Below are 26,737 nucleotides of genomic sequence, written 5' to 3' on the forward strand. Positions count from 1 at the left end.
TAAAGCCACATTTTTCATTCCCTTACATTGACTTGTGTCTTCAGAGTGAGATCTAATCATTTGGAACTTGGCATCTGTCTTTTATTACAGTGTAAAATTTAGTAAGGCCGGTATATCTAAAAAATGGAAATTCCTTCTTCCTTTATGGACTTCAATGGCAAGAAAATTAGTACTAGATCCTTTTCCCTTGATGTCAATTATTAGTGTATTTTAAAAATCCATTTCTCGGGGCGCCTGGGTGGTGCAGTCAGTTAAGCGTCCGACTTCAGCCAGGTCACGATCTCGCGGTCTGTGAGTTCGAGCCCCGTGTCGGGCTTTGGGCTGATGGCTCGGAGCCTGGAGCCTGTTTCCGATTCTGTGTCTCCCTCTCTCTCTGCCCCTCCCCCGTTCATGCTCTGTTTCTCTCTGTCTCAAAAATAAATAAAAAACGTTGAAAAGAAAATTTAAAAAAAATAAATAAAAAAAAAATCCATTTCTCTGCACTTTTAATCATGGGATTCTGTGACTATCTTGATTAAATATGATCACCCTTACAGTAAGTTTTATTGGTATGTTAATTATCAACAACTAACTTTAATATAATAAACCCCTAAATAATTAATTTGCCATATTAATAAAATTCATAGAACAGCTATTATGTGCCAGGCACTATTGTAGTCGCTGGAAATACAGCAGTGAACAAAACAGGTAATAATTCATGCCCTTGGGAGAGTATATTTTAGTTGGAAAGTATAAACAATTAACAGGGAAAAAATAAAATTTATAGTATACTAGATGGTAATAGATATTATGGGGAAAAATGAAGCAGGCAATGTGAAGTCATGTTTGAAAAATGTGTAGTAATTGATAGAGTGGCTAGGGAAAGCTCCATCAATAAGATGATAGAGAAAATATTAGAAGGAGGTGAAGAAATGCAATAGGACAGTTAAACATTCCAGGGAAGACAGAATAGCAAATGAAAAGTTGCTAATCAGGAGCATGCCAAGTCATGCTCCAGGAACCGCAGAGGCCAGTGTGGCTGGAGTAGAATGAGCCAGGGCACAAACTGAGGTAGGGAAGACTAATGATGTAGGAGTGGAGGGCAGATCCCCCAAGGCCTTGTAAGCCATTTTTAAAATTTTGGTTTTTAGTCTAATTGAGACACCAAGGCTTGAGAAGTTTTTGAGCGAAGGCATGATTTGTCCTGACTGAGGGTTTAAGGGGACCATTATGCTTGCCTCAGATGAGACTAGAACAAAGGGGGGCAAGGGTAGAAGCAGGAGATCAGGAAGAAGGCAAGAGATGATAATCCAAATGGAATTTCTGTGTAATTGTGAAAGGGTTACTGCCTTAAGAAAGCCCACGCTTCAGAAATAACTGGCAATATTTGTTTAAATAAGATAAATATTTTAATTACTTTAAGATATAGACCAAGAAACAGCACAGATGCAGAGTAAGCAGTGTTTTAAAAAGTACACATTTATTGTCTAATAATACATCAATATTAAAACTATTATGTTTTCTTTATTGTATCATACAATCATCATAACCATGTACAATTATTAGTAGTTTAAATAATTGAGATAAATACTGTAATTATGTAGATCTCATTACTTGGATATTTAAAATTTTTCTCTTCCCTAGAGTTTTAAAATTTTATATTATCTTTATTTATTGTTTTAATTTTACTTTTTCTGTTTCACTTTTAGGTTCAGAGAATATTAAATTATTGCATTATAACTTGGACCCATATTGTTAAATATTTGATATAGATTAAAAATCTTTAGCATAGACCAAATTGTTTTTTTTTTCAATTCTATAGCCCAATTATTAGTATTTAGACACCTTTTTTTCCCTTTATATAGTTTTTGGTATCATCTTGTATCATTACATTTTACACAATGTTCTATTTGCTTTTAATAGCCAGAAATAAAAAATATGTATGAAATTCAATTTTGTTTAATAACTGTTACAATTTGTAAAATTTTGAAAAATTCAAAGTAAAAGCTGTTGGCAGAAATAGCATTCCCCACATGAGGATCAGAGGGAATTACGATTATGTGTGACTGTGGACAAGGTAATTTACAATTAATAGCAGCCTGTGGAAGTGAGCAACAATTCCTTAAAGTTTTAGATTCTCTGTATGACCAAGTTATGTTTTATCTTCCAGCTGTGGAATTTTGAGTCCATGATGTAATGCTAAAGATGAACAAATTAGCACTGCAAGGTTTTTAGGGTCCCAAGCCGTAAAGGCGAAGGTCAGTAATTTGGAAAGACCGTTCATAACCCTTTTGTTCCTCGTTTTAATTTGCAATTACATAGTTTATTGAAAACACAGGACTGTAAGAAAGGCCCAGGGGTGATTTCAGCAATCAGCGATTTATTTTACATGTAATGCATAATTATTTTTTCTCCTATCTGCTGCATGCTAATGAAGTATTCTTGAACTGTTAAGTGATTTTCCAGATAACCATTTACAGAGTATACTTCTGTGCCACCATCACAGGCAGGGCACACTCCGCCTCTCCTTTTCTTTTTTTCCTTTGCAAAGCGAAACGGGCTAGAACGTGTTCATGTGATGCCAGTGACGTCAGCCTCGACCGGGTCGCGTGACCGACACCCAACCTTCCCACAACCCCACCCCCGCCGCTAGAGCAGGAAATCTCGCGAGAAACCGTCTTACTATCAGAACTTACCGAGGTTACTGGGGAGTTACTCAGAAGGTGTGGCTCCATGGGGGAGTTTTTGCTTTCATTCTAACACAGAGGGCCGAAAGCAAAGGCCTTCGGGGGTTGCCAGAGTCTGAGCCACCCAACCTATAAAACGGCGGAGGTGGACAGTGAGGTGGCAGTCATATCAGAAGTGAAACGTGGCGCACGGCTGGCGTCCTCCCTCGTTAAACGGGCCGGGGGTGGGGGGGAGGAGAGGGAGAAAACGCGCACCCGGAGCTCGGGAGCGGGCGGCTCGGCTTCTGCTGGGGTGGGCCCGGAGTCACTGGGAGGCTGTAGGCTGGGACCCTTCTAAGGAAGCAGTCAGTTGCCCACATCCGGCCCCCGCCGTGTCAACACGGAGAGACGCGCCGAGATGAAATGGTTGCACACTTCGCCCTCCCACCCGGAGCACCGCGGCTCACGAGTCGGCGTGGAGCGGTTTCTAGTGCCCCGTGCCCACAACAGGGTCGGGGGCCTCCGCGGCCCGGGAAGCATCCCCGGGCAGCCCACGACTTACCCCACATCTTCTAAATCAACCCCAGGTTTAGGCAGCAGCTTAATTGCGAGTTTAACTGGGTAATTTTGACATCTCATCTCATTCACCTAAATCTTCCCCAGGCTTCTCCCTCGTACAGCCTCCTCCGCCCACCTGGTCTCTCCCCAGACGGGTGTGCGCGAGTGTAAGACCTAGGGACGGAGAGCGAGATCCGCGAAGGGACTGGGTTAGAGTCGCTAGAGGGAGGTGTGGGACCGGCGAGGAGGGGGCTTCGCGAGGGAGGGGGTGCTGGCAGGCGGAGGGAGTGGCGGGAGGAGGAAAGAGGCGGAGGCCTGGGGACGGCGGACTAGTCTTCGCCCCATCCGAGCGCTCTTTCTCTCGCCGCGCAGTCTCCAAGCGGCGCGGGCTCTTGGGGGAGCGCCAGGCAGCCGAGGTGCCCGCGGGAGGCAGGCGGGTCCCGGGCGCGCACGCTCGGCCGAGCCCCGGCGCGCCCCGCGCCCGCGCCTGCTGACAGCTGCAGCTGGGCTCGAGCTGTCCGCTCTCGGCTCCGCGGCCTCCGCCCCCTCGGGTTCCCTCCCCTCTGCCCCTACCCCTCCAGCCCCGGTGCGGCTAGTTTCGCAACTGCTTTCGCCCCTTGCCCGGCTGTTTTCCGTTTCCCGACCCCCTCTTCTTGAGTACTTTGCCCCCAGCATTTGGGGAGAGGGGCTGGAAAGGGGGCGGGTGGAGCGTCCAGAGGAGAAGGAAGCGAGGGCCGGAGGAGGAGGAAGAGAATCTGCGGACCGTGGGGAGGAGACCCCACGCCACCCTTTCTGGTCATCTTCCCTCCCGCCCCGCCCCTGCGCACACTCCCTCCCGGGTGAGCTACTTTCGGACGAGGAAAGTGAGGGCGGCCCTGGGTGACAGCGCCGCGGGGCCAGTCCTGGGGAAGCCGCGCGTCTGTTCGAGTCTTGTCCGCCGCGCTCCCAGCCAGGGGCATAGCCCGGACCGAGGATGGCTTCGACTACAACCTGCACCAGGTTCACGGACGAGTATCAGCTTTTCGAGGAGCTCGGAAAGTAAGCGCCTTGGCCCGCATCTGCACGTCCCCTTTCCAGAAGAGGGCGGGTCGCGTTGCCCCCGACCCACCGGCCTCCCGCGTGGGGCGAGGGAGTTTGGGAGACCAGAGGAGAGGGAGGAGGGCCCGCGGTGTGGCAGCTCTGAGGAAGGTGCTGCCTTAGCGAGAGAAGGGGACAGAGACGGAAAAAGACCCTCCACCCCGGCTGTGGCACATTCCGATAATCCTTAGCCCACCTTCACCCGTTCCCCCACCCTCTAGCCCTAGAGACTTAGGGGATTTACGATCCCTGCAGTTGTAGCTGTCATCCAGAGAAGTGTGCGAGTGTGTGTGTGTGTGTGTGTGTGTGTGTGTGTGTGTGTAGAGGAAACAAGAACCCATGTAAAATGCAACATAGATCATGTTTTCTGTAAATAGAGATGCCTCCTGGTTAGCCGGCGTGTCGGCCGTACGACCCTCGTACGGATGAGAACTCGCTGCCACAGACGGTGCCATATTTATTGATGCCGAAAGTTCAACTTGGCGTAGAGTCTATTTTGCATCCAGTAGTTGTTCTGTCCAGGAAAAGGGCCACTGAAAAGAACTCGACCCCTTGCCCCGTGTCCACTCTTATTCTTTGCACTAGGTTATTCGCTCATCATCATCATCCTTCCAATGATTTACGTGTACATCTTCGCATTCTCTGGGAGGATTTATTTATACAGGCAACGGCAAAGACCTGGAGACCGAGAGAAAGCTTCCCAAGGGTAGCCTAGTGTTGTATAAAACGACCTCCTACACCCGACTGGCAGAACTGCTCGGAGAATTTAAGGAAGGGGACCTGAGACCTCCTGAGGACCTCTGTGCTTAGGGACTTAGGGGCTGAACCGTGAATGTTGATTTATGTAGCATCCAACCCAAACCCAGTTCTTCTATCGCTAGTTTCGACTATTACTTATGAAAGGGGTGCGTTTATATGTATGTTGTTGTTTTATGCAGTTGAATTCAAGGGAATGTAATTATATTTTAAATGTAATGAAAATTATATCCTTATATATTTATACGCTGTCTGTTGTTAAAACATGGAGAATATGTCGGAAGAGCAGCTTAATTCAAATCTCTCCCTTCCCCCAGCTCAAAACAGGGCACAGAGAAATCACCATATCAGGATTTGTTAAACCACACAAATGTTCCCAACACTTATATTTTAATGAAAACAATCGCCATATTTACTTAGTTGGAGCCACATTAATTTTTTTTTAACAAAATAAATAGATTTTTACTGCTCTTCCTCAGCCATGCTCTTTGCAGGTTTTTTTTTTTTTTTCCTCTCAGCATTTGGTGCTGTGTGAGTGTGAATTGTAAAATGTTTTCAAATTTCATGTGCAAACAAGAGCAGTCATTATTGGCAATTTCTTTCATTTTGTTGATTAATAATGTGTGCTCCCTGTTAAATAAAATTTACTTTTATTCTTCAACATTACGGAAGGTTTAGGTTTCCAGGAAGAATCGTTCATTTTGTGGATATTACTGTAGCACACTGATGTTTGACGGTTCATTAAATGCAACAAAAATGCTCAGATTGCTGTAATTTTTTAGTAGAATATCATAGCTGATTATATTGATGACATGCTAATTATTGGTTTTCAGGGGGGCTTTCTCAGTGGTGAGAAGATGTATGAAAATCCCTACTGGACAAGAATATGCTGCCAAAATTATCAACACCAAAAAGCTTTCTGCTAGGGGTGGGTATTATCAACCACATATACAGTATATGTTAATTTTGTATTTGTCATGTTGATTTTTGGTTCTGTTGTATGTAGATATATACTTATAATTGAACTGTAGACCTACGGTGTCCTATTACATTCTGAGATTATTTCCTTCCTGAATGCCTTGGTATGTATAGTTTAAAAATAAACACACAGAATTTTAATAACAATTATTAAGTAATTATATCTGTCCTATGAGCACTAGCATAAGTAACTGTATTTTAAAGAAAAGAAGTGTCACAAAGTGCATTTTGCCTTTAGCTGTGCTGTGAAATAACTTTCAGAAATACCCAGGAATGGAAAAGTGTAAGTCTCACAACTGTCATTATTCTCTTTTTTGCTTTTGAGAGGAAAAATAGGTCATAGCTCAGTGGAATCATATTTCAATTGTAGTTACACTTGAACTTAATTCATCAAGGTATATTTAACAGTAATAGCTTTGGGAGGAAAAATTTATCATCGCTATATTCTAGGAAGTTCAGCTTGATTTTGAGGTTTCTGTGTGCAGTCCAGATCTTTACTGGGTCTTCCGCATTAAGGCTTCTCACAGACTCATGTGATGTATTTTACACATGCTCTATAGCCACAGAGATCATTCCTATCATAAAATAGCTGTTGACATAGGAAAAAAAAAACTGAAAGGAGCTCACTGCATTCTTTCTGTTTTGTTGAACTTATGCAAAAGTACTTACACTGAAATGTTAGGCATTCTAATTATTGTGGACACGTGTCTAAGGTATTTCCATGGGAATTTACGATGTAATGAAATTTAAATGAAATTAAAATGAACAAAATGCCACAGTATAAGCCCATTTCAGTGACCTGGTTTATTTTAAGTAATGAGGGAAGAATTCTATTAGGGTTAGTTTGCCCCATTTAATTTGTCTTCTAAAAAGTGCTGCTCTCTAGTATCCTGGTGTCATTTTTGGTCTCTGCCATACTTTTTTTTTTCCTCATTTGTTGCAACTTCTACTTTAGGTTTAGATTGGCATTTCAGTTTATTCATTAAAATGAGATTTTGTTGTGATTTTCTTCATCCGATTTTAACAGCACTCTGAGGAAGATCTATGTGCTAAAGTAACCAGTGCCATAGCTTCACAGCTTGAGAACTAATGAGAAGCACGTTACGCTCCATCATGTTCCCCTTTCCCTCTTCTCTCCACAGGAAGGTTTCTAACAGTCAAAAGGAGTTACCAAACTGTAAATGACATTTTAGTTTTTAAAAAGAAAAAATGAAAATTCTCTCAATGTTTTCTTCCTGTGCGCTAGATACTTTTGGCAAAAGTAGGAGTATCAGTTCTTCTGGAGGCATGACAACACCTATCCCAAATCTTTCAGTGGCTTTAAATTTTCTCTCAAAACAAATCAGTGTTGTGCTTCACTTCTCCTTGATTTCCTTAATTAGAGTCCTCCCTCTTCATCTACCATAATTTATACTCCCTGAATCAGAATGGCAAATACATGTGTTTCTGCTCCCATTATTTTTCCATTCTTCTGCCTCCACTCTATGGAAGATAAGTCTTCTCTAGCCTGATGGGATTCCTTCTTCCTGCCAGTGTTCCTTACCTGTTCATACTGTGCTGTAAAGAACAACCTACACCCAAAGCCACCTTGCCCTGTCTGGATTTAATTATTCCAGTTACGTTTAGGAAAAGTAGTTAAAGTGAAGTACTAGAAGACCTGCTTCTTCTCCCTCTCCAATTTCCTTTCTTAACCTGCTTCATGTCAATCCACTGAGGAGTGAGGCGGGAAAGAAGAGGCTTTGGAACTAATGCTCTGGGTTTAAATTCTGACTCGCCTACCTATTGGATGTGTAATCTTGGGTGATTTACGTATTTTCAATGAGCCTTCATTTTCTTACCTGTAAATGGGTAATAGTGTAACCCTTCCTTTTATAGGGTTTGTGAGGAGTGAATTAATATAGTATAGAACAGTGTCTGCTACATAATATGTATTCAATGAATATTAGCTGCTATTATTATCTCTTGGGTTGCTGAAACAATCAGATGTGATTACTTACATGAAAGAATGAAAATTATAAATCCAGCAGCAGCCGTGACTTAGCTGTGAGTAACCAGTTTGAATCTTGGCTTTACTATTTAGTGTGTAATGTGGTTCAGTTATTTACCTTTTCTTCATCACAGGTTCTTCACTAATAAAATGGGGGAAAAGTACTCATAGTGTATCATGGGTTGTTTTGAGGATTCAGTGAATTTTATGAGAACCACTTCTTCATTGCAAAGTGCTGAGTCAATTTTACCTATTACTGCTCACCTGTAAAATATTATGGTACTTCAAATTTTTCAATTTATTTTATAACCATAACAATTAGAGCTGCTTATAGCATATTTATACTTTTGAATGTGTGCATGTTTAAGCTATACCCATATTAAGTTGTAAATACTTAAGAAAGTGCTCTCATTATTTTAAATAAAACATTTCACAGCATTGAGGACCTAGGAGGAGCTCAGTACAGAGTGACTAGGATCACATATGGCTATTAAATGGTTTGTAAAGGAGTTACATACTTAGTTTAATTCCTAAGAACAAGCAAGTACTAGATGTAAAGTAATCTTTTATAAAATAGTGTATTAAGATATCAAGAGCATATACTTTGAAATATGAACTCTCCTTTAAAAACACTCCCTTTCAGAATGTAATAATCCTGAAAATTACTTTTACAGAAAAATTTAAAAATAGTATATTTAAGGGAAATTAGAATGATATCTAAATTAGCATACAGTTTTTCCCTTAATGTACTGATTTTTTTTTCTTTTGGCTGTGCATGGCAGTTTTTGTGGAGCATATAATTTTTTGTATAAATTTTTGTTTGTATTATTTAAAATGCCATGCCTTTGTAAATCCAAGCTTTAAGCCTGTTTGTTTTAAAGACCAGGAAGGTCCTCCAACTCAAATAATGTTCTTCAAATGTAACATTACAACTGGAAAAGAAAGACCATTGTCAATACATTTAAGACCATGAGGGATTGCCAAAAATTTGGCTATATTCCTGCACAAATTTACACATCCAACTCTACTATCACCCAGGCATTTTTCTGTGCCTAGATGTTAATGGATTTCCAGCAGACAGTTTCAGTTGCATTTCCTCTCAGCTGTTAGTCACACAAACCATATTTGGGAGACTCAGAGTCTGTTGAAGAATTTCTTTCCTTTTGCGTTAACACGTGCATGCACAGAGCATTCATCATATGATACTGATTAGATAGATTAAGTACACTGATATATAATTTGGCTTGCTTTAAAAATAGTGTAAGAAAGTTTCAAACATCTTCTGTTTTATGTGCAATTTTTGTCTCAAAAAGTTTTTTTTGTCAGCTAGGAATAGAAAGCACGCTTACTTAGTAAATGGTAGAGAGTGATTGTAGAATTTTATCTCCTATTTTTACCATGGGCAGTAGAAATTCTATCATTTTGGTCCCAGACAATTAGGTTTGTACTTAACAAATCCTAATTTGCCATGCTATTTTGATACTTTGTTGATTTTGACCTGGTTATAACTGTAAGGTATTGACAGGTTATGCAAAGTCCAGGAAGGGTTGTGATTGCAGTTCAGAATCCAGTAGACTGATGGTTCTGATGGCAGATGTCTTTAGAAATAGCATTTGTGATTTATTTCACATTTTAAAGACTCCCTGTGGTAAAATATTTTTTATGATAGTAATAACTTCTTAATGTTCATTTTCCAATGTAATTGTTGATCATTAGAAACCACTTTTTATTACATAGGGTCTGATGAGCCACAGGTCATTATTTTTGTAAAATGCAAATTATAGTAGAAGCTTGAAATAGTATGTGCTATTACAAGTATATTTTAGCTCTACTCTCTTGATAAAGTTAAAAAGGGATTTCGTTTTATATTTCTGCAATACTTCACAGATCTAATACAGTTAAATTATTTGGTATTCTTTGATTTTACAAGTTTTGTTAATTCCCAAATTGATGATCTTAGTAGAATATGAATCAGGACTTTATAAAAACTACTTAAACCATGTACACCAAATTAGGTCTCAGCTATGAAATCTGAATATTGCATGCATGCCCTAAGTAGTTTTTTTTATGTTATAATAGAGATGTCAATAACTAACTTTTGCTACTTTTTTTTTCTTTTTTGGCATCCAGGCAGTCAAGAAATTAGTGCAATTTTTCAGCTTTGTGGTTACTTGTGTTAAGTTGGAAGCAGAAATGAGATGATATAGATGAATTGTTCTGATTATACATTATTGATTTTGCAATTTGGAACTAATTGGGCTAATTAATATTTTTTGAAAGTTTCTTGGTTTGAGCAATGTTTTAAGAAAAAAATTAGTAAAGTATTTTTTATTTTTGTATGTGGACTTTCTACAGCTCTTTAATTATTGGGCCCCAGAGTAGTCCTTTCATTATGTTTAGTTGTATTTGCATTTTTACATAGGTTTTGATATTAGATATCTATTTTCCTCTTTTAGTGAATGAGAATATTATTGATGTTCAAACTGGTTAGGAGATAAAAATGCATACCTACATTTCCAGAAAATAATAAAAATCCTTTCTGTATTCCAACATGGTTATAATATGCAAACTTAATATAAAGAACATGGTTGTCAGGCATCTGACTGTGGTATCAATAACTAGTGTCAACCTCTACCTGACAGATTATGCAATAGGAATTGAACACCTGGAGAATCTTTATTGTTATACAACGAGATTAATACTTCTCATTTCCCTTGAAATATTGAATCAATTTGGTGTAAAAATTAAAATTTAGTAGTAAATTTTGTATGAGTCTTTTAAAGTTAATAATCATGAATTGCTATAAGGCACATAGTAGGATTTTCTTGGGCATTTAAGCTCATTGTTGACTAGAATTTTATTTAATTAAAAGAATTTTTTTTCTTGGGCTGATACCAAGGCAGACCAACTCCTACTGTCTCTTAGGCTGAATTGATACATTTTTTTTTAAACATCTGCCCCTCCACATTTGTTAGGGTATGGTGTGCACAGTATTTTTTATTGACAGTTAAGGATTGTTCAGTGAATTGTACTGCCGTACATTAAGTGGAAGCTTGCAATACTTTTACTCTAAAATATAATACCTTTGTAGTAATTTGCTTTTATACTACTTTATAGATTAATAAGCACATTCACTTATGTGGCCTTATTTTATATATTTTTATTTAATAAATATTGCATAAGTATAGTGGGCAGAGTGTTAGGAAAAGTAAGGCTATCTACACAAATAGACATAGAAGACATAAGTCTTCTTGACTTAGGTATAAGTCTAGCTTGAATAAAGTGCTATTGATTTTCAAAGGAAGGAAAGGTTATTTCTGCCTGGAGACATGAAGGAAGGCTTTTATATAATATGGATTTAAATAAATTTTAAGTACCACAAGTCTAAAACCATTTGGAGAGATTATTCAAAAGAGTTTAAATATCTGATTATAATTAAAATATTATTTTACTCAGATGGTAAATTTGTTGCAAATAATTTTTAGAATAAAATAATTTTTATTAAAAATTACTTTTAGAATAAAATAATTTTTATTAAAAAATTAAAAAAGGGGGACGCCTGGGTGGCTCAGTCAGTTGAGCGTCCGACTTCGGCTCGGGTCGTGATCTCACGGTCCGTGAGTTCGAACCTCACGTCGGGCTCTGTGCTGACAGCTCAGAGCCTGGAGCTCGTTTCGGATTCTGTGTCTCCCTCTCTCTCTGCCCCTCCCCTGTTCATGCTCTGTCTGTCTCAAAAATAAATAAACGTTAAAAAAAATTTTTTTTTAAAAATTAAAAAAGGAAACTTTTTTAGATACTAAAATTCCTGATCCAGTTAAGGGAGATAGATCATTACTTCTTAAGGTGAGTTCATAGACCTTTCATCTACTGTAAACTCTTTCTCCAGTATAGGGAAACTGTCAGGTTTGGAGGAGAGAGAGAGAGAGAGAGAGTAGGGAGAGGACAGCTTTGCTTGTTGTTTGTTTAGTTTTGATTTTAAATATCTGAACTATCCTTGTAATCATACACAGTCACAGAACAAAATCATAATTGATTTTTTAGTTAGGCGAACCCCTTTGCTGGTACTATGGTCTCCTTTTAACTTTTTAGAACTTTATTACTACCCAAATCAATAATAATAATAAAATAATAGGAATGGTAATAGCTATTATTTTAAGAGAACCTTCTAAGTGACAGATATATACTTACAAGATACTTTGTTTTACTTAGTTTATTGTTATTATTCAATTTTTAAATAGAGGAAACTGAGGCTGTAAGTTACTAAAAGCCTCAGTATTAGTCAGTAGTGGAGTCAGAATTTCAAACCGTTTTCTTTGGCTCTAAAGCCTGGCTCTTTCCACCAGCACATCCCATTGATTGCTGTTACAAAGAACTTCTCTTAACCTCTCTGTACTTATCGGTATGTGCTTGACTGATCTCCCCACTAAACTTCAGGGTCTTTCATAAAAAGGACTATGTCTTCTACAGCTTTAGGTCCTCAGTGCAGTGTATAGAATTGAGTATTTGTTTGGGAAAATATATTTAGAGTTCCGCCTTGTGAGAGAAGATAGTATTTTAATTGCTGCAGTAACATAAAATCAAACTAAAGTTTGATAGTCCTCTGTGCTCTTTCCTGGAAAGAAAACAGTGAGGTGAAGAATCAGTGGGAGAATGATTACAGAAGAATGACATGTTTTGGTAAACTTAATTCATTAACTTACTGCAAATATCTCCAAACACACTAAGTTCCTAGGACTACTTCTTCTAAATGATTCACTTGTTGCTGAAAAGAAAAACTTAGCCCTTAACCAAAACCCAGAGGAACCTACTCAGAAAGGCATTTTATTTCTCAGGCTCCTCTTGTTTGTGAAGCATGGAGGACAGATGTTTGTTGTTTTATTGTTTCTTCTTGGACAACACTATGTGCCAAATGCATACTAACATGTGGCAAGTGAAAGAAAAACCTAAAACTATTAAGTTTTATAAATATTTTATAAAATTTTATAAAATTTATAAAACTTGGCTGTTTTATGTTTGTTGGAAAAATAACTTAGGTGCAGCAAGTCATATAAAGATACACAGATAATATTGTGTAATATTTATGTACACTTAATTGTTTTACCTAAGGTTATTTTCTCTTTAAATTACATGGGGTTTGGAAACTTTTTATTACCTAACATCTTAAGTATGAAATTATATTTTATAAATCATAAAACAGTAAGCATCCAATAAACCTCCACTCAATAACTAGAGCATTCCCTCTACTTTTGAAGCTACCTGTGTGTTCCTTGCTGATCCTCATCTCTTGCCTTGCTCTGAGAGTTAATTACTGTCTCTTACTTTTTAATTTTTTTAAGTTTATTTTTTTGAGAAATAGAGGATCTCAAGCAGAGCCCTACGTAGGGCTTGAACCCATGAACCGTGAGATCATGACCTGAGCAGAATTCGAGTCGGACACTTAACTGACTGGGCCACCAGGTGCCCCAATCTCTTACATTTTTAAAAGAGAAATCTCTTTTTATTTCCCCATGCCCTGGGACTTGTTAATTAACTGGTTGATTTCAGTTGGCCAGTTACCAATGGAAAATCTATGCCCTCTTTATCAAGGTACATTTATATATGTATAACAATGTATGTATTGTTGTACATGTATAAATTTAAAATTTATGGAATAAACTCATATTAGTACATAATTTTACCCTATCCCTTAAGGCTAGGGAAGGCTTAAATTATATGGAATTTTTTTAGTAATAGGAAATTATTTTATTCCTACGTCTTTTTGAAGCATTTTCATTAATGATGATGTACACACATTGAAATAAAGCAGAAGTAAGTTACATAAAACTACCTTATTGAAGGTAAGTATAGTACTTGAAAATTAGATTTCTCTTTTATCTTCTAGAGAAGTTGTAGAGGTCAGATATGCCATATCACGGCATTAGTGTTCAAATTAAAATTTATATTTTGGTGAAGAAATATTTAGGTGATATTTGGAGTCTGTGTTCTGATAACTTGGATTTCTGCCGAAGTGTATTCAATAGTAGTCCAGGCCCAATTCTGCTTGTCCCTGGTGGACTCAGTGGTTTCCCCCTTCTATGAATGGTGCCTTACTTTTCCTGGACTTTCAAGCATGCTTGATTATCTTTCTTCTCCTTAACCCATCTCAACACTTTCCATCTCTTCCTTTTTCACCATTTTAACTTGAGCCCTTTTTTTCTTAACTCTTTTAAACAGCTTCCTAAACAGATTTTCCAGCTAATGGTTGCCATGTTTTTTATTCATTTATAAAGTTCATCGTTAGACCTTTTAGTACCCACTGTGCTGGACATCTTGATAAGTTGTAGCGATACAGAGGTGAAAGATAAGAGATCTGCCCTGAAGTATTTTGTGATCCATTAGTGTGGATGATAGCCTGCTGAATACAGTTTAGTTTTTGAGTGTTGTAATAGAAGTATACACAAGGTTTTCATGTAGATAAGGGCTGGAAAAGGTTGTTATCACAGATTTATTGAAGAGATTAGTGAGTGAAATTATGTTTTTGAATGGTAATTGAGCCTGGTACAGAAGGGAGAAATGGTTGCCCAGGAAAAGTAAGCAGCATGTTCAAAGGAAGGGAGAAAGTTCTGGCTCTACTCTCCAGATGGAATGAGTACACCTAGTGCTGTTGAAACCCTATCTCCTTTAAGACTCATTTCAGGTGCTTCTGCCTCCATGATGCCGTCTCTAACTTACTCTCCACCCTTACTTTCCCTCTCTAGGCAGAAGCGATTCTTTTCCTCTTCCTCTGAATAGCTTTTTCATGTTTTTTAAGCAACTGATCACATTTCTCCTTTTGTGTTTTAGTTATATATGTTGTAGCTTTCAAACATCTTGTGGACATTTTTAAGCTTACCATTGAATCTGTGCCTGGCACAGTAATTGTAAATTACTTATAAATGTTGAAGATGCTTATAAATGTTTGTTGAATGAGGGGATAAATGAATGAGTGAGCAAATAGGATTCTGTCTCCAGAAGTAGATATATGTTTAACAAGAAGAGACCTTTGGCAGGTAAAGTAAGTGGAAGTTGAGCTAAAGCTTCATGCCAAATGGAATACACTATTGAAAATAATTTTTAATTCATAAATTATTTCATTAGTTTCTTGATGACAAATTATGCTTTGTTGGAAAGAGTTTTGTATAATTTTGTAAATTTTTGAGCAACTGTGTAAATTCTTGCTGTTTGTTTTTTTTGTTTGTTTGTTTTGTTTTTACCATGTAACATAAAGTGGCTCAATAAGAAGGGGTAACATTTTCATGGTCTGCATGTCCATTAGTACCACTTTAGTAATGTCAGACTCAGGCTATCATTAAATTAATGTTTTATTTATTTTTGAGAGAGAGACAGAGACAGAGTATGAGCAGGGGAGCGGCAGAGAGGGAGGGAGACACAGAATCTGAAACAGGCTTCAGTCTCTGAGTTGTCAGCACAGAGCCTCATGCGAGGTTTGAACTCCTAACTGCGAGATTATGACCTGAGCCGAAGTCGGACACTTAACCGAGCCAGCCAGGTACCTTATTATTAAATTAGTTTAAATGTTTGGATTTTTAAGTTTGTGTCCATTCTCATTCTCCGGAGGGAGTTGCTTTTTGACTTATCTTTTAACTAAGCTCATTTTAAAGAGCATTTTGGTGATATATAGTTTTGGATTCACAAATCACGAATATTATTTGCTTATAGAGGTTACTTGACTTTTTAGGAAAGACAGAGGCCAGCTGTTAGAACTGCCATGCCTGTCAATTCAGACTTGGTAAAAGGACTGGAAAGTGTGCTTGTTTCAATATTGGAAATCCCTTAAAGAAAATATATGTTTTAAAGCACTTATTTCCTTATTTACTGGGGGTTTTACAATTCTACAACTTTATGGTGTATATGTATATATACACCACACACATATATCCACACACATATCTTAAGAAAATATGCTGTTTTTGTAAAAACATTCAGAACATTTGTATGTAATCATGGTGGCAAAATGATATGTAATTTGTGAAATTAGTTCAGCACGTTTTGACCATTTTGTAGAAACTTTATCCATGATGAATTTTTTAGTAAAGTAAGTTATATATGCTCTTATATTAAAGATCGTGAATATGTATATATACACACTGGGTATAGGGAGAATTGTATACTATGGACATATCTCTGAAACAAATTTTAATGATTCATTACCAGTTTGCATAAGACATTAACAGTTGTATCAAAATATATATTCTAATTATGCAATCTGGAAAAATATAGAAAAATAGAAGACAATATATTCATGGTTCAGTTTTCCCAGTCACTGCTGACATTTAAGTAGAATACTGGACTAAACTGTACAGTTTTGTGTCCTGCTTTTTTCCTTAATATTTAAAAATTTCCCTATGTTACTACAAATCCTTTGATTTCTTATTAACAATTATACTTCACTGAGTAAAATATTAGTATACGTAGTATTGCTAGTTTTTTTTTTAAATTGCCTTTTGCTATGCTGACATAATAGTAAACATTGTTTTGTAAAACTTTTTCATATTTCTGATTCTTAGGAAATATTCACGAAGGAGAATTGGTGCGTTAGAAGATGTAATATTATCAAAATTTTTGATGCATTATTGCCAGATTGCATTCTGCATGTTTAACATATTCCCACCAGTGACGTTTAAGTGTGCTAGTGAAAGTGAATTTTGGGGAGCATTATTCTAAATTTCAATTTAATCATGTTGTTCCAGATCACCTGCTAGGTGTGGATAAACAAAGATACAAAGGTAAGGTCCTTCTTCTCAAGGTGAAGTAGATGTGGAATCAAGTAAATTACCATACAGATAAATGACACTATTGAAGTGTTTACTCATTCTGAGGTGTAAGGACATAACTGTTGGGTTGGTAAAAGGTAAGGGAAGATTTCCTAGAGCAGTTAATATTGAACTGGGTTTTGAATAACCAGTTTTGAATTTAAAGATGGCTAGAAAAGATAATAAATTAATAAGAAATTAAAAAAATTAATAAGAAGCAAGTAAGTGCCAATAAAGAGCGAACTTGAAGGAAGATACATACTTTTCTAACCCTGAGTGATTGACTTACCATGTGTAAATTTTCATGAAAGGATGCAAAAAGTGATGAAAGAGTTGGAAAGTTTTTTTTTTGTTTTGTTTATTTTTGTTTTTGTTTTTGTTTTGTCAGTGAATCATTAAGTACAGCACAATCTGTTGGAAGGTATTAAATAAGGTGGTTGTGGATTTTACAGCTCTGAGTCATTAGGGATGAACAGCTGATAAGAGGAATATCAACCCCTAATCAATCTCACATTTTGTTTTATTTTGCTCTGGGGCAATACAAAAAAAAAATAATAAGTGACTAAGTGGAAGATAAAGGAGAGGAGGATAATTAGAGATTTTTTTTTTAAATGAACCAATATGATAAAAGAGCCCTAGGGAATCCTGTTTCTGTTTATAAACCAGAAAAGCTAGATAGTCTCTGCATTTGGAATATTAGATTAATAACTGTTGCAAAAAAATGTTTGTGGGTTTCTGTTTAAAACCAAAAGTAAGATGTCTAATATGCCCTGCCTGAATTCTCAGTGTCTGTAATAGTACCTGGCATTTTCCACAAATACTTATTGAATAAAATGAGTGAATGCTGGACTCCCAAACTGCATCATCTTATGATTAATGAATGTGCATTTAGGGACCCAGAAGTTTTAGGAGTAATATTTGTATACATTATTTCTTTTTCAAAACAAAAAAAACAAAAAGCAAAAACCAAGGAAGCTCACAATTGCACAGTGAGATTAATTCTGTCATATAATTAATATTTTTTTAATGTTTATTTATTTTTGAGAGACCTAGAGAGAGCGTGAGAGGTGGAGTGACAGATCGAACGAGAGGGGGACACAGAATCCAATCTGAAACAGGCTCCAGGCTCAGAGCTATCAGCACAGAGCCTGATGCAGGGCTCGAACCCACAAGCTGTGAGATCATGACCTGAGCTGAGGTCAGACGCTTAACCAACTGAGCCATCCACATGCCCCTGTGATATAATTTATAATTTAGCACAGGCTGGTGTTTGGAAAATAGTCATTTATTCTCATCATTAAATAATGGGCAAATCTCTCATTCACTACTTAGAAGATAACTTCAGTTTAAATATTTAACCTCTTTAGCTAAGTTCAGCATTGCAATGTGTTTTATCCAATTTTAAAAGAATCTTAGAGCTGTAAAAAAAATTGTAAAGATTTCCCCAGTATATTAATATTAAGGATTGTGTAAGTCAAAATTTAAACAGGGAAATATTGTTTTACCCTGTGCGCACATGTGTATGTGTGTGTGCATTTATAAGTAAGATTCGTGGTAGAATGATTTTTTTTGAACTTGGGGTAGGAGCTTTGTTGAGCAGAAAATCTATTGTGATTCAAGGTTGGTATAATCATTAGAATGCAGGTTGGGAAAAATTCAAATTCCAGATTGCAAGCAGAAATTTCAGGGTCAAAGTCCACTCCTGCTCTCTTAATCGTAGATCTGATTTCAGAACGTTTTTTCATTCTAGTAGAAATGGAGAGGGGAAAAGATAAAACTGTCAAAGAGAACAGTTTGCCTCCTGTAAATAGACTTGAGACCTGCTTTTCTCTAATATGTGATTTGGAAATCATTCTTGGAAAAAATCCTTGCTTTGACTGCTTCCCATACATCTTTATGTTCAGGGAAAGGGAAAACAAAATTGTTATCCTTAAGTTGGATGGAAAGAAAAAATTATACTTCATATAATTCACAGAGAACCAATCACTGAATTACTTATAGCTCCATATCCCTCATTTAGTTCTGATAATCATAGCGTGATATTCTGCCAATGACATAATAAAGAGAGGGTCCTAAGGCATGAAGAGGGATGGCTAAAGGATCACTTAGTTTATCTTTTAAAATAGTAATGACTTTTAAAAATGGAGTTCATATTTGTTGAATTTTTGCAAACTTTTTAAGGTAGGAGACTTTAAGGTATATGTTTTGAATAATCCAAATGGAATAAATCCAAATTTAGAAACACCAGTATCAGAAATATTCTGTGAGCACTCACAAGGTCAGTTTTAAAAATAGCACTTAGCTTTGAGAGGATAATTTCTCCCCACCCTGCATATAAATGTTTTATTCAGACCTTCAATAACAAGCTTTCAAAAAAAAAAAAGAAAGAAAGAAAGAAAGAAAGAAAGAAAGAAAGAAAGAAAGAAAGAAAGAAAACGAGGGAGGGGAGTGTGAAATGAGCCTTTTGAGAAATTCTTGTATTTAGCATCTTTCATTCAAGGATCTTAAGATGTTCCCTAATGAGTCTCCTAGTACTTCTAGGACGTGGGATTCTTGTGCCCAGTGCTGTAAGGCCTGCCATCCCAGAGTCGCATGTTGCAGCTGCTTCCTAGTGCACATCACACTCCCTCCAGAGCCAGGGAATCAAGGAGGCAGTGTTACCCAGCTGTAGGAGCATAGGGGCAGAGAGATTTAGGGAGTAAAGAGTTACCGACCTGATTTGGAGTTTGGTTAGGTCTCTTGGTCAGTGGCCTTATTCCTACAACAATGCTGTATCTTAAATTTTTTTTAATGTTTATTTTTATTTTTGAGAGAGAGACAGAGTGCAAGTGGGGGAGGGTTAGAGAGAGAGGGAGACACAGAATCTGAAGCCGGCTCCAGGCTCTGAGCTGTCAGCACAAAGCCCGACACGGGGGCTCAAACTCACGAACTGTGAGGTCATGACCTGAGCTAAGTCTGGCGCTTAACCGATGACTGAGTCACCCAGGTGCCCCCCAAATGTTCTGTCTTTAAAACATTTGATATCCTGTTTTAGCCTCAAGAAAATAAACTCTACCTCATTTTTCATCTGTGTGACTGTGTACCTTTGGAAGTTTGACATTTAATAGTGAGGAATATGAGAGTTTATATGTACTATTATTGAGGGAAGAAAGCAAGGTTAGCATTTTCTTTAAAAGACAACAGAAGAGAACCATTTGTATTATTCTTGGGCAAAGCGAGCTATAAGGGACATGGAAATAATGAAACATGGTCAGTTCCCACAAAGAACTTACAGCTTGATTTAGAGAATAGGAGACACACATAATTACAGAAGAGATAAAGATGAGTAGCAGAAGAATGTAGTATGATGATTCAGTGTACCTAAATGACATTTAGTTGTGGAAACAAGAAAAATAACATTGAGGAAGTGGAAATTAAGATGGATGGATGGAAGGGAGGAAGAGGAACAAGGACACCAGGGTGCAAGGAGTCCTGTAATGTTCAGTGAAGAACCAAAAATACCTGTTTAGGAAAAAGAAAGATAATCTGTGGGAAATCAGGAAAAAGCTTAAAAATACATAAAATGTTTGATTGCCAAGTTGAGAATATTGTCTTAAATATAGTGAAGACACATTAAAGAGGGCATCTAGGATGTTACTTGGCAGCAGTGAGTAAGCAGGATGGATTGGCAAAGAGTGTGAGGTACTGAGATTCTGAAACGATAACCTAATAAAAGATGAGGAGTGAGGATACAAGGATAACTGAGCTTTGAAGTTTGAATAATGGGGAAAATTGTAACCTTCATGTAACAGATTAAGAAGTCAGAATCAGCTGAGTTTGATGAAGATGATGAACTGACATGTGTTTGATGTACAAGCAACATATTTCACATTGAATACCGTATCTAAAAGACCATTGAAAATTGGGTATGATCCTTGAGAGAGGGCCCCAGGAAGCAGGGCAGTATAGGTTAAGAGCATCAGCTCTGAAATCAGATTGCTAGGTTTTAAGACCTGGCTCTGCGATTTCCTAGTTCTTATGATCTTGGGCAAACTTCCTGATTTCTCCAAGCCTTGGTTTCCTTATTTATATAACAGCAATAATCAGTTTAGCTACTCTTTGTGATTTGCAAAGAGTTGACAGTTAAAGCCATACTAGTGGAAAAGATCAGAAGGGAGAGAATATAGAAAGAAAAGAACAGACGCCCGAGGAGAGGTATGGGGGAATACATCCATTTTGATGGATGCTAGGAGGAAGTAGGACTAGTTTCAGAGAAATGGAAAGATACATATGAAAAGGAGGAGGGAAACCAGGATAATTCAGTACTGTGACTCTGAGGTAGAGAAGTTTTGCAAAAAAAAAAAAAAAAAAAAAAAAAAAAGTATGGCTAGTAACATTCAATGCAATTGAGAAGTAGAGGGAAATGGACTGAGAAAAAGACCTTGTTTTTTCATAAAGCAGGATTTCAGTAGTGTTCAGGAGGAGATCATGAGCATTGGGCCAGTCTGTTATTCATCTCTACATTCTTGTAATCGAGCATACAGCATGAAATATAATAGGTATTTAATAAATATTTGCTGAATGGATAGAGAAAAATTATTTCTTGGGATTAAAGAATAAATGGAGATGACATGTAAAACCTTGCTTGTTTAGTAAAATAGGAAAAAAAAGACAGACATACTCAGGAGTAATTTCAGGGATTAGCCAGGTCAAGGGAATTAACAGTGATAAATAAAGCTGAAGTTTATTTGGAGGAAGAGGAACAAGAATCAGGAAGGGATAGAAAAACATAATGCAAGGCAGTGTAAAGTTTATTGGGAAGTCATGGAGACTGTTGGGTGTTAGTGGGAACAGAAGATTTGTTTAGGAAAAAACACATTTTTCCTCCTTAGAGGGATAGCTGGAGAGCAAGAAGATAGTGCACACGCTGAGGTATTTTGGAGATGGAGAAGAAGACAGCTACAGTTCATCTGACATTAAGAGAAATGGAAGTAGGATTGAGAGCTTGGAGAGAACAGATTTGTTATGGTCTTTGGGGTTTGTAAAGAAGAGTCCACCAAAAGCATTGTGCAGTGATCATTAACAAGTATACCTGACATGAATCTAGCCCAGTAGTGACCAGAGAGGGCTCTAGGAACCCACTAGGGATTGACAAGGTGAGTCAACAGGGATGCTGGTGCTTTTTAAGCATTTAAGGAGATAGACCCCCCCTTTTTTTTTAACACATTAATTTTCCTTAATTGGTATAGCTAGTAAACATAGAGCAGCTAGAATTTAACACCCAACTTAGGTAATAGCAAAAGACCTTGTCATTCTGTTATGTTTTCTCTGGGTACATCCAGCAGGAGAGATGAGGTGGAGAGGCAGTTAGAAAGCAGAAGCTTGGAAAGAAAATTCTATTCTTCCAGAATGACAGCCAGAATAATTCCATTTTGGAATGTTTGGTAGCTGATTTCTTTTGTTATCTGAAAGAGAATCCTGGGGAATCTTCAATTCAGAATCTAAATTTCCCTTATTCCTATTCAATTTCATTCAATTTCTCTGCATAAACAAAAGCCTCTGTAGGCAGCTTTTAATGGTTTAGAGTTGTACATAATTTCATCAGTAGGAAGGCACTGTTTATGTAGAAAAATTACTGCAGATCAAGAATATGTAATAAATACTTTAAAGACATCAGCTAGTTCATTTTAGATATTTTATTACCAAAGTTCGTAAGGTTTATCATTGTGAATATTCTATTTCATGTGTGCCTTGCTTATTTTCCTATCTATATGTCTCTGCTTCGTTGACTATGATGATAAGGGCTTTGGTGTGATAGCTTTTCCCCAAAACGTTGGTGTTCTTAATAATTTCCTTAAAAGTCTGTGTCATTTTTCATTTGTTTTTTTCTGGGTCTACTGAAAAAGCAAAGCTTTCTTTGCTCCCTGAGAAAAGCAATGAATCCAAAGACTGTTATCAAGGTAGATGTGATCTGAATGTGTGTCCTTTTTTTTTTTCTTCTCACATAAAATGTTTCTCTGCTCCCTTATTCATTTCCTCATTCTTTTTCCCTTTGCTATTACTATTGATGTTTGATACATAATTACTCCCACTTTTCTCTCCTACCACCAAATTTCTCATAAATAAAACTGTCTTGAGTTCAGACTTGTAAGTTCTAGAAAATAAGAAATCTCTACAACTTTCTTAGTTAGCTTTCGTGTAACAAGTGGAAATTTTATGTCTTTTATGCTGATGTTTTTGTAGCCCTGGACTTTCTCTAGTTCCCCAAGATCTCATGTCTTATCTTACCCTAATTATATCAGTCATCATTAATTCATTCCAACAAATATTTATTGAAGCAGCAGATATAGTTCTTGATTTGGGGGGTATAGGGTGAGCAAAGTTAGTGTAGGGGAGGCTGGAAGAATCATTTGGATAAAGTGGTATGAAGTAAATAAAACAGGGCTATAAGTTAGTGACCTAAAGTGAGGTTACTTTATACAGGTCTCTCTGAGAATGTAACATTTGAGCTGAGGCATTAATGGTAAGAAGAAGCAAACCATGAGAAAATATGAGCGAAGAAAATTCCAGCCCAAAGGACCAAGGTGACAGCTTGCACAGGGATAGAAAGAAAGTAATTATAGCTGGAGTGTAATTAGCATAGAAGAGAAGCAAACAGTGATCTTGGTAAGTAGGCAGAGAGATTGGGAAGAGACTTTGGCCAGTGTTAAGGAATTTGGAACTTATGTTAAAAGCACTCATAAGCCATTTTGAGGATGTGGAGCAGGGAAGTGATGTGACCAGCTTTGGGCTTAAAAAGTCTCTCTCTGGCTGTCATGTGGAAAGTAGATTGTAAGGGTTTGTGAATGAGAACAAGAGTAGGAGACTATTTCAGTCTATGGGAGATGTGAGGGTGGGTGAGAAAATATATTTTGGGAGAAGAAAATACAGGACTTGCTAATGGAAGATTGTGAGGTATGAAGGAAAATGAAGAGGCCTGACTACTGGGCTTATGGCTGACTCCACTATCCAATGGTGGCACTATTACCTGAGATGGGGAATAGTGGAGTAGAATTAGATTGGACTGGGAAATCAGGAATTCAGGTTTTGACATTAAATGTGATGCATCAACCCCCAAAAGTAAAACTCTTACTTTTTAGCACTTATTCCCTATTCTTGCCTTTCCTCCTCTCCCTCAACTTTAGGCAACCACTAATCTATTTTCTTGCTCTATAGATTTGTTTTTTCTGGACATTTCATATTAAGTAGAATCATATACAAAATATGTGATTGGCTACAAAATTTGTGATTGGCTTCTTTCATTTAGCATAATGTTTTCAAGGTTCATTCATCTTGTAGCATGCTTATTTTTATTATTATTATTATTATTATTATTATTTATTATTAATGTTTTATTTATTTTTAGGACAGAGACAGAGCATGAGTGGGAATGGGGCAGAGAGGGAGGGAGACACAGAATCCAAAGCAGGCTCCAGGTTCTGAGCTGTGAGCACAGAGCCTGACGCGGGGCTCGAACTCACAAACTGTGAGATCATGACCTGAGCTGAAGTTAGACGCTTAACCAACTGAGCCACCCAGGCGCCCCAGCACATTTCACTATTGAATTGATGTTCCATCTTACGGATATAGCACATTTTGTTTATTCATCAGTTGATAGACATTTGGATTGTTTCTACTTTTCAGTTACTATGAATAATGTTGCTTTGAGCATTTGTGTCCAAATTTTTTGTATAGACTTATGTTTTTATTTTTCTTGCATATGTACCTAGGAGTGGGGGAAATACTATACACATGCAAATTCATACACACACACACACACACACACACGCACACTTTGGAGAAATGCAACCTAAAGAGTTTATGATATAGATAGTACTCTGTAGTTATAGTGTAATATAGGAATTACTAATCACTAGAATGATTAATTTGCATTATGACACCTGTGCATATAACAAATAGGTAACAAAGTATTATAATTTAGATATTTTGATGTGAGAAAAAAATTGAAATAAAGTTTCAGTGTAAGAAAGTGAATTATGACCATTTTCCCTTTGTGTATAGAAATAGAGATATCACACCAAGTAAGAAGGTCTTTGTTTAACCATTATTTTAAATTAGCTGTGTCCAGAGTTGAAAAGAACATCTGTTTCATGTCAGAGAACCATCAATCCAATCTGTCTATTCCTGAGTGATCTCCTTCCTCATGTTCACTGTTACTAGAAAGAATTTGGCATGGGGATCATTATTTGTATCATGAATTTTTTGCTTTTTGTTTTTTTGTTTTGTTTTGTTTTAGAATATTGATGCAGATGGGTATTTTCCTGTTGATTGAATGCAAAGTATGGTAAAATTCTTATACTAGACCTACTCCTTCTATTCCCCTTTTGTTATAGAAGTGCCTATTTCTACACATTACTTTCCAGGCTCTGGCATATACTTATAGTCTGTTGACACTGGAATAAAATTTGCTAGGCTTTTTGCTTTTGCGGTGAGAATTGTTTTGGGGAGTGACAGGGGTGACAGGGGCTGTGAGGGGTGAGATGAGTAGGCTGTAGTTGTCTTTCACCAAGACCCCAGATAAGCTGATAATCAGTGAGAAGTTTCATTTTCATCTTTTACACCGAAGAGTGAATTTAGGATTCATTGAAGGCCTAAGAATGCAGCAACTTGCCTTTCTTTCCCCATGAAATTTGAATGATGAATTTCAGTTTTCTTATGTGGCATTATATTTTCTTGATCTGACAATACAAGATTAACCCATCTATGGAGTATTTCTATATATTATACTTCTGTTTAATTTCTTTTTTTAATTTCTTTTTTATTTTATTTAGATTTTTAAAAAATTTTTATTTTTGAGAGAGTCAGAGTGTGAGTGGGGGAGGGGCAGAGAGAGAGAGGGAGATACAGAATCCAAAGCAGGCTCCAGGCCCTGAGCTGTCAGCACAGAGCCCGTCACCGGGCTTAAACTCACAAACTGCGAGATCATGACCTGAGATGAATTTGGACGCTTAACCAACTGAGCCACCCAGGTGCCCCTATGTACTATACTTCTAAGTGCTGTAAACAATTTAGGAATGGAAAAAAACTAAGAAAGTTGCTTTTTTGAAGGGGTATTTTAATTTACAGTTAACATTAACCCTGCTTTGCATTAATGGCAGGACATTTTTTGGATGGGTTCTATATTGTATATATTAATAATTTGATGTATATTTTTAAGCGAATTGATAAGTATTGTTCACATTACATCTTTCATAAAATGTAATTTTATGAAATTACTGTAATTTTAAAGACTAGTTGGATTAATAGCCTTTTAAGTCTTTCATAGTTGACTTTTCTCAGGAAATTTTTGGTGTCATGGAGAAATCCATATTGGAAAATTTTACCTTAGTATATAAAATAATGAATAGTAATGTTATTTCATTATACTTTTTAGTATTATATTTTTATTCAACCATGTGTATAGGAATGGAAGCTTAATAGAATCATGCATTATGTAGTCTTTTTTTTTGAACACACACACACACATGCATGATTCCTAAGAAGGAGATGTAGAAATTATGAAAAGTATTATTTATGCTTTGCCAGAATCCAAGTAAGATGACAACACATTAAAAATATTTTGTGTGTTCGCTCATTATGCAATATCCTATTTTCATTTAAAAAGATCAGGTTGGCAAGTCAGCTGGAAATAGGAGACTGGCTAACTTTCCCACACATTCTTTCTCTCTAGTGGGTTTTTATATGGGTATATTTAAACAGCCACATGAAACTATTATTTGTGGAGGATGGATTGGAAGGGAACACGTACAGACCATCTTGTATAATATTCAGGGCTAATTTAGGGAGAGTTATCAGAAAGCAGAGTACAGTGATTTCATAAACAGGGATTTAATTTGTTTCATCTAGCTTAGTTTTTCTTTCTCACAAAGTGATTTTCAAAGAAATGTGTTGATTCTTCACTCATT

General features: G+C 37.1%; 1 protein-coding gene across 21 annotated transcripts in view; it reads left to right on the forward strand.

Annotated features, from left to right (window-relative positions):
• Positions 1 to 3,400: 3,400 nt before the first annotated feature.
• Positions 3,401 to 26,737, forward strand: part of CAMK2D (calcium/calmodulin dependent protein kinase II delta) — a 316,290-nt gene continuing 292,953 nt past the window's right edge. For all 21 annotated transcript variants that reach the window (XM_043569767.1, XM_043569809.1, XM_043569848.1 and 18 more), the window contains exons 1-2: positions 3,401 to 4,241; positions 5,870 to 5,964. In XM_043569767.1, coding sequence (XP_043425702.1) covers positions 4,177 to 4,241; positions 5,870 to 5,964 — 160 coding nt within the window. In that variant the 5' untranslated portion in view covers positions 3,401 to 4,176. The remainder of the gene's footprint in view (positions 4,242 to 5,869; positions 5,965 to 26,737) is intronic.

This window comes from Prionailurus bengalensis, chromosome B1 (genome assembly GCF_016509475.1).
Source record: "Prionailurus bengalensis isolate Pbe53 chromosome B1, Fcat_Pben_1.1_paternal_pri, whole genome shotgun sequence".
Classification (NCBI taxonomy): domain Eukaryota; kingdom Metazoa; phylum Chordata; class Mammalia; order Carnivora; family Felidae; genus Prionailurus; species Prionailurus bengalensis.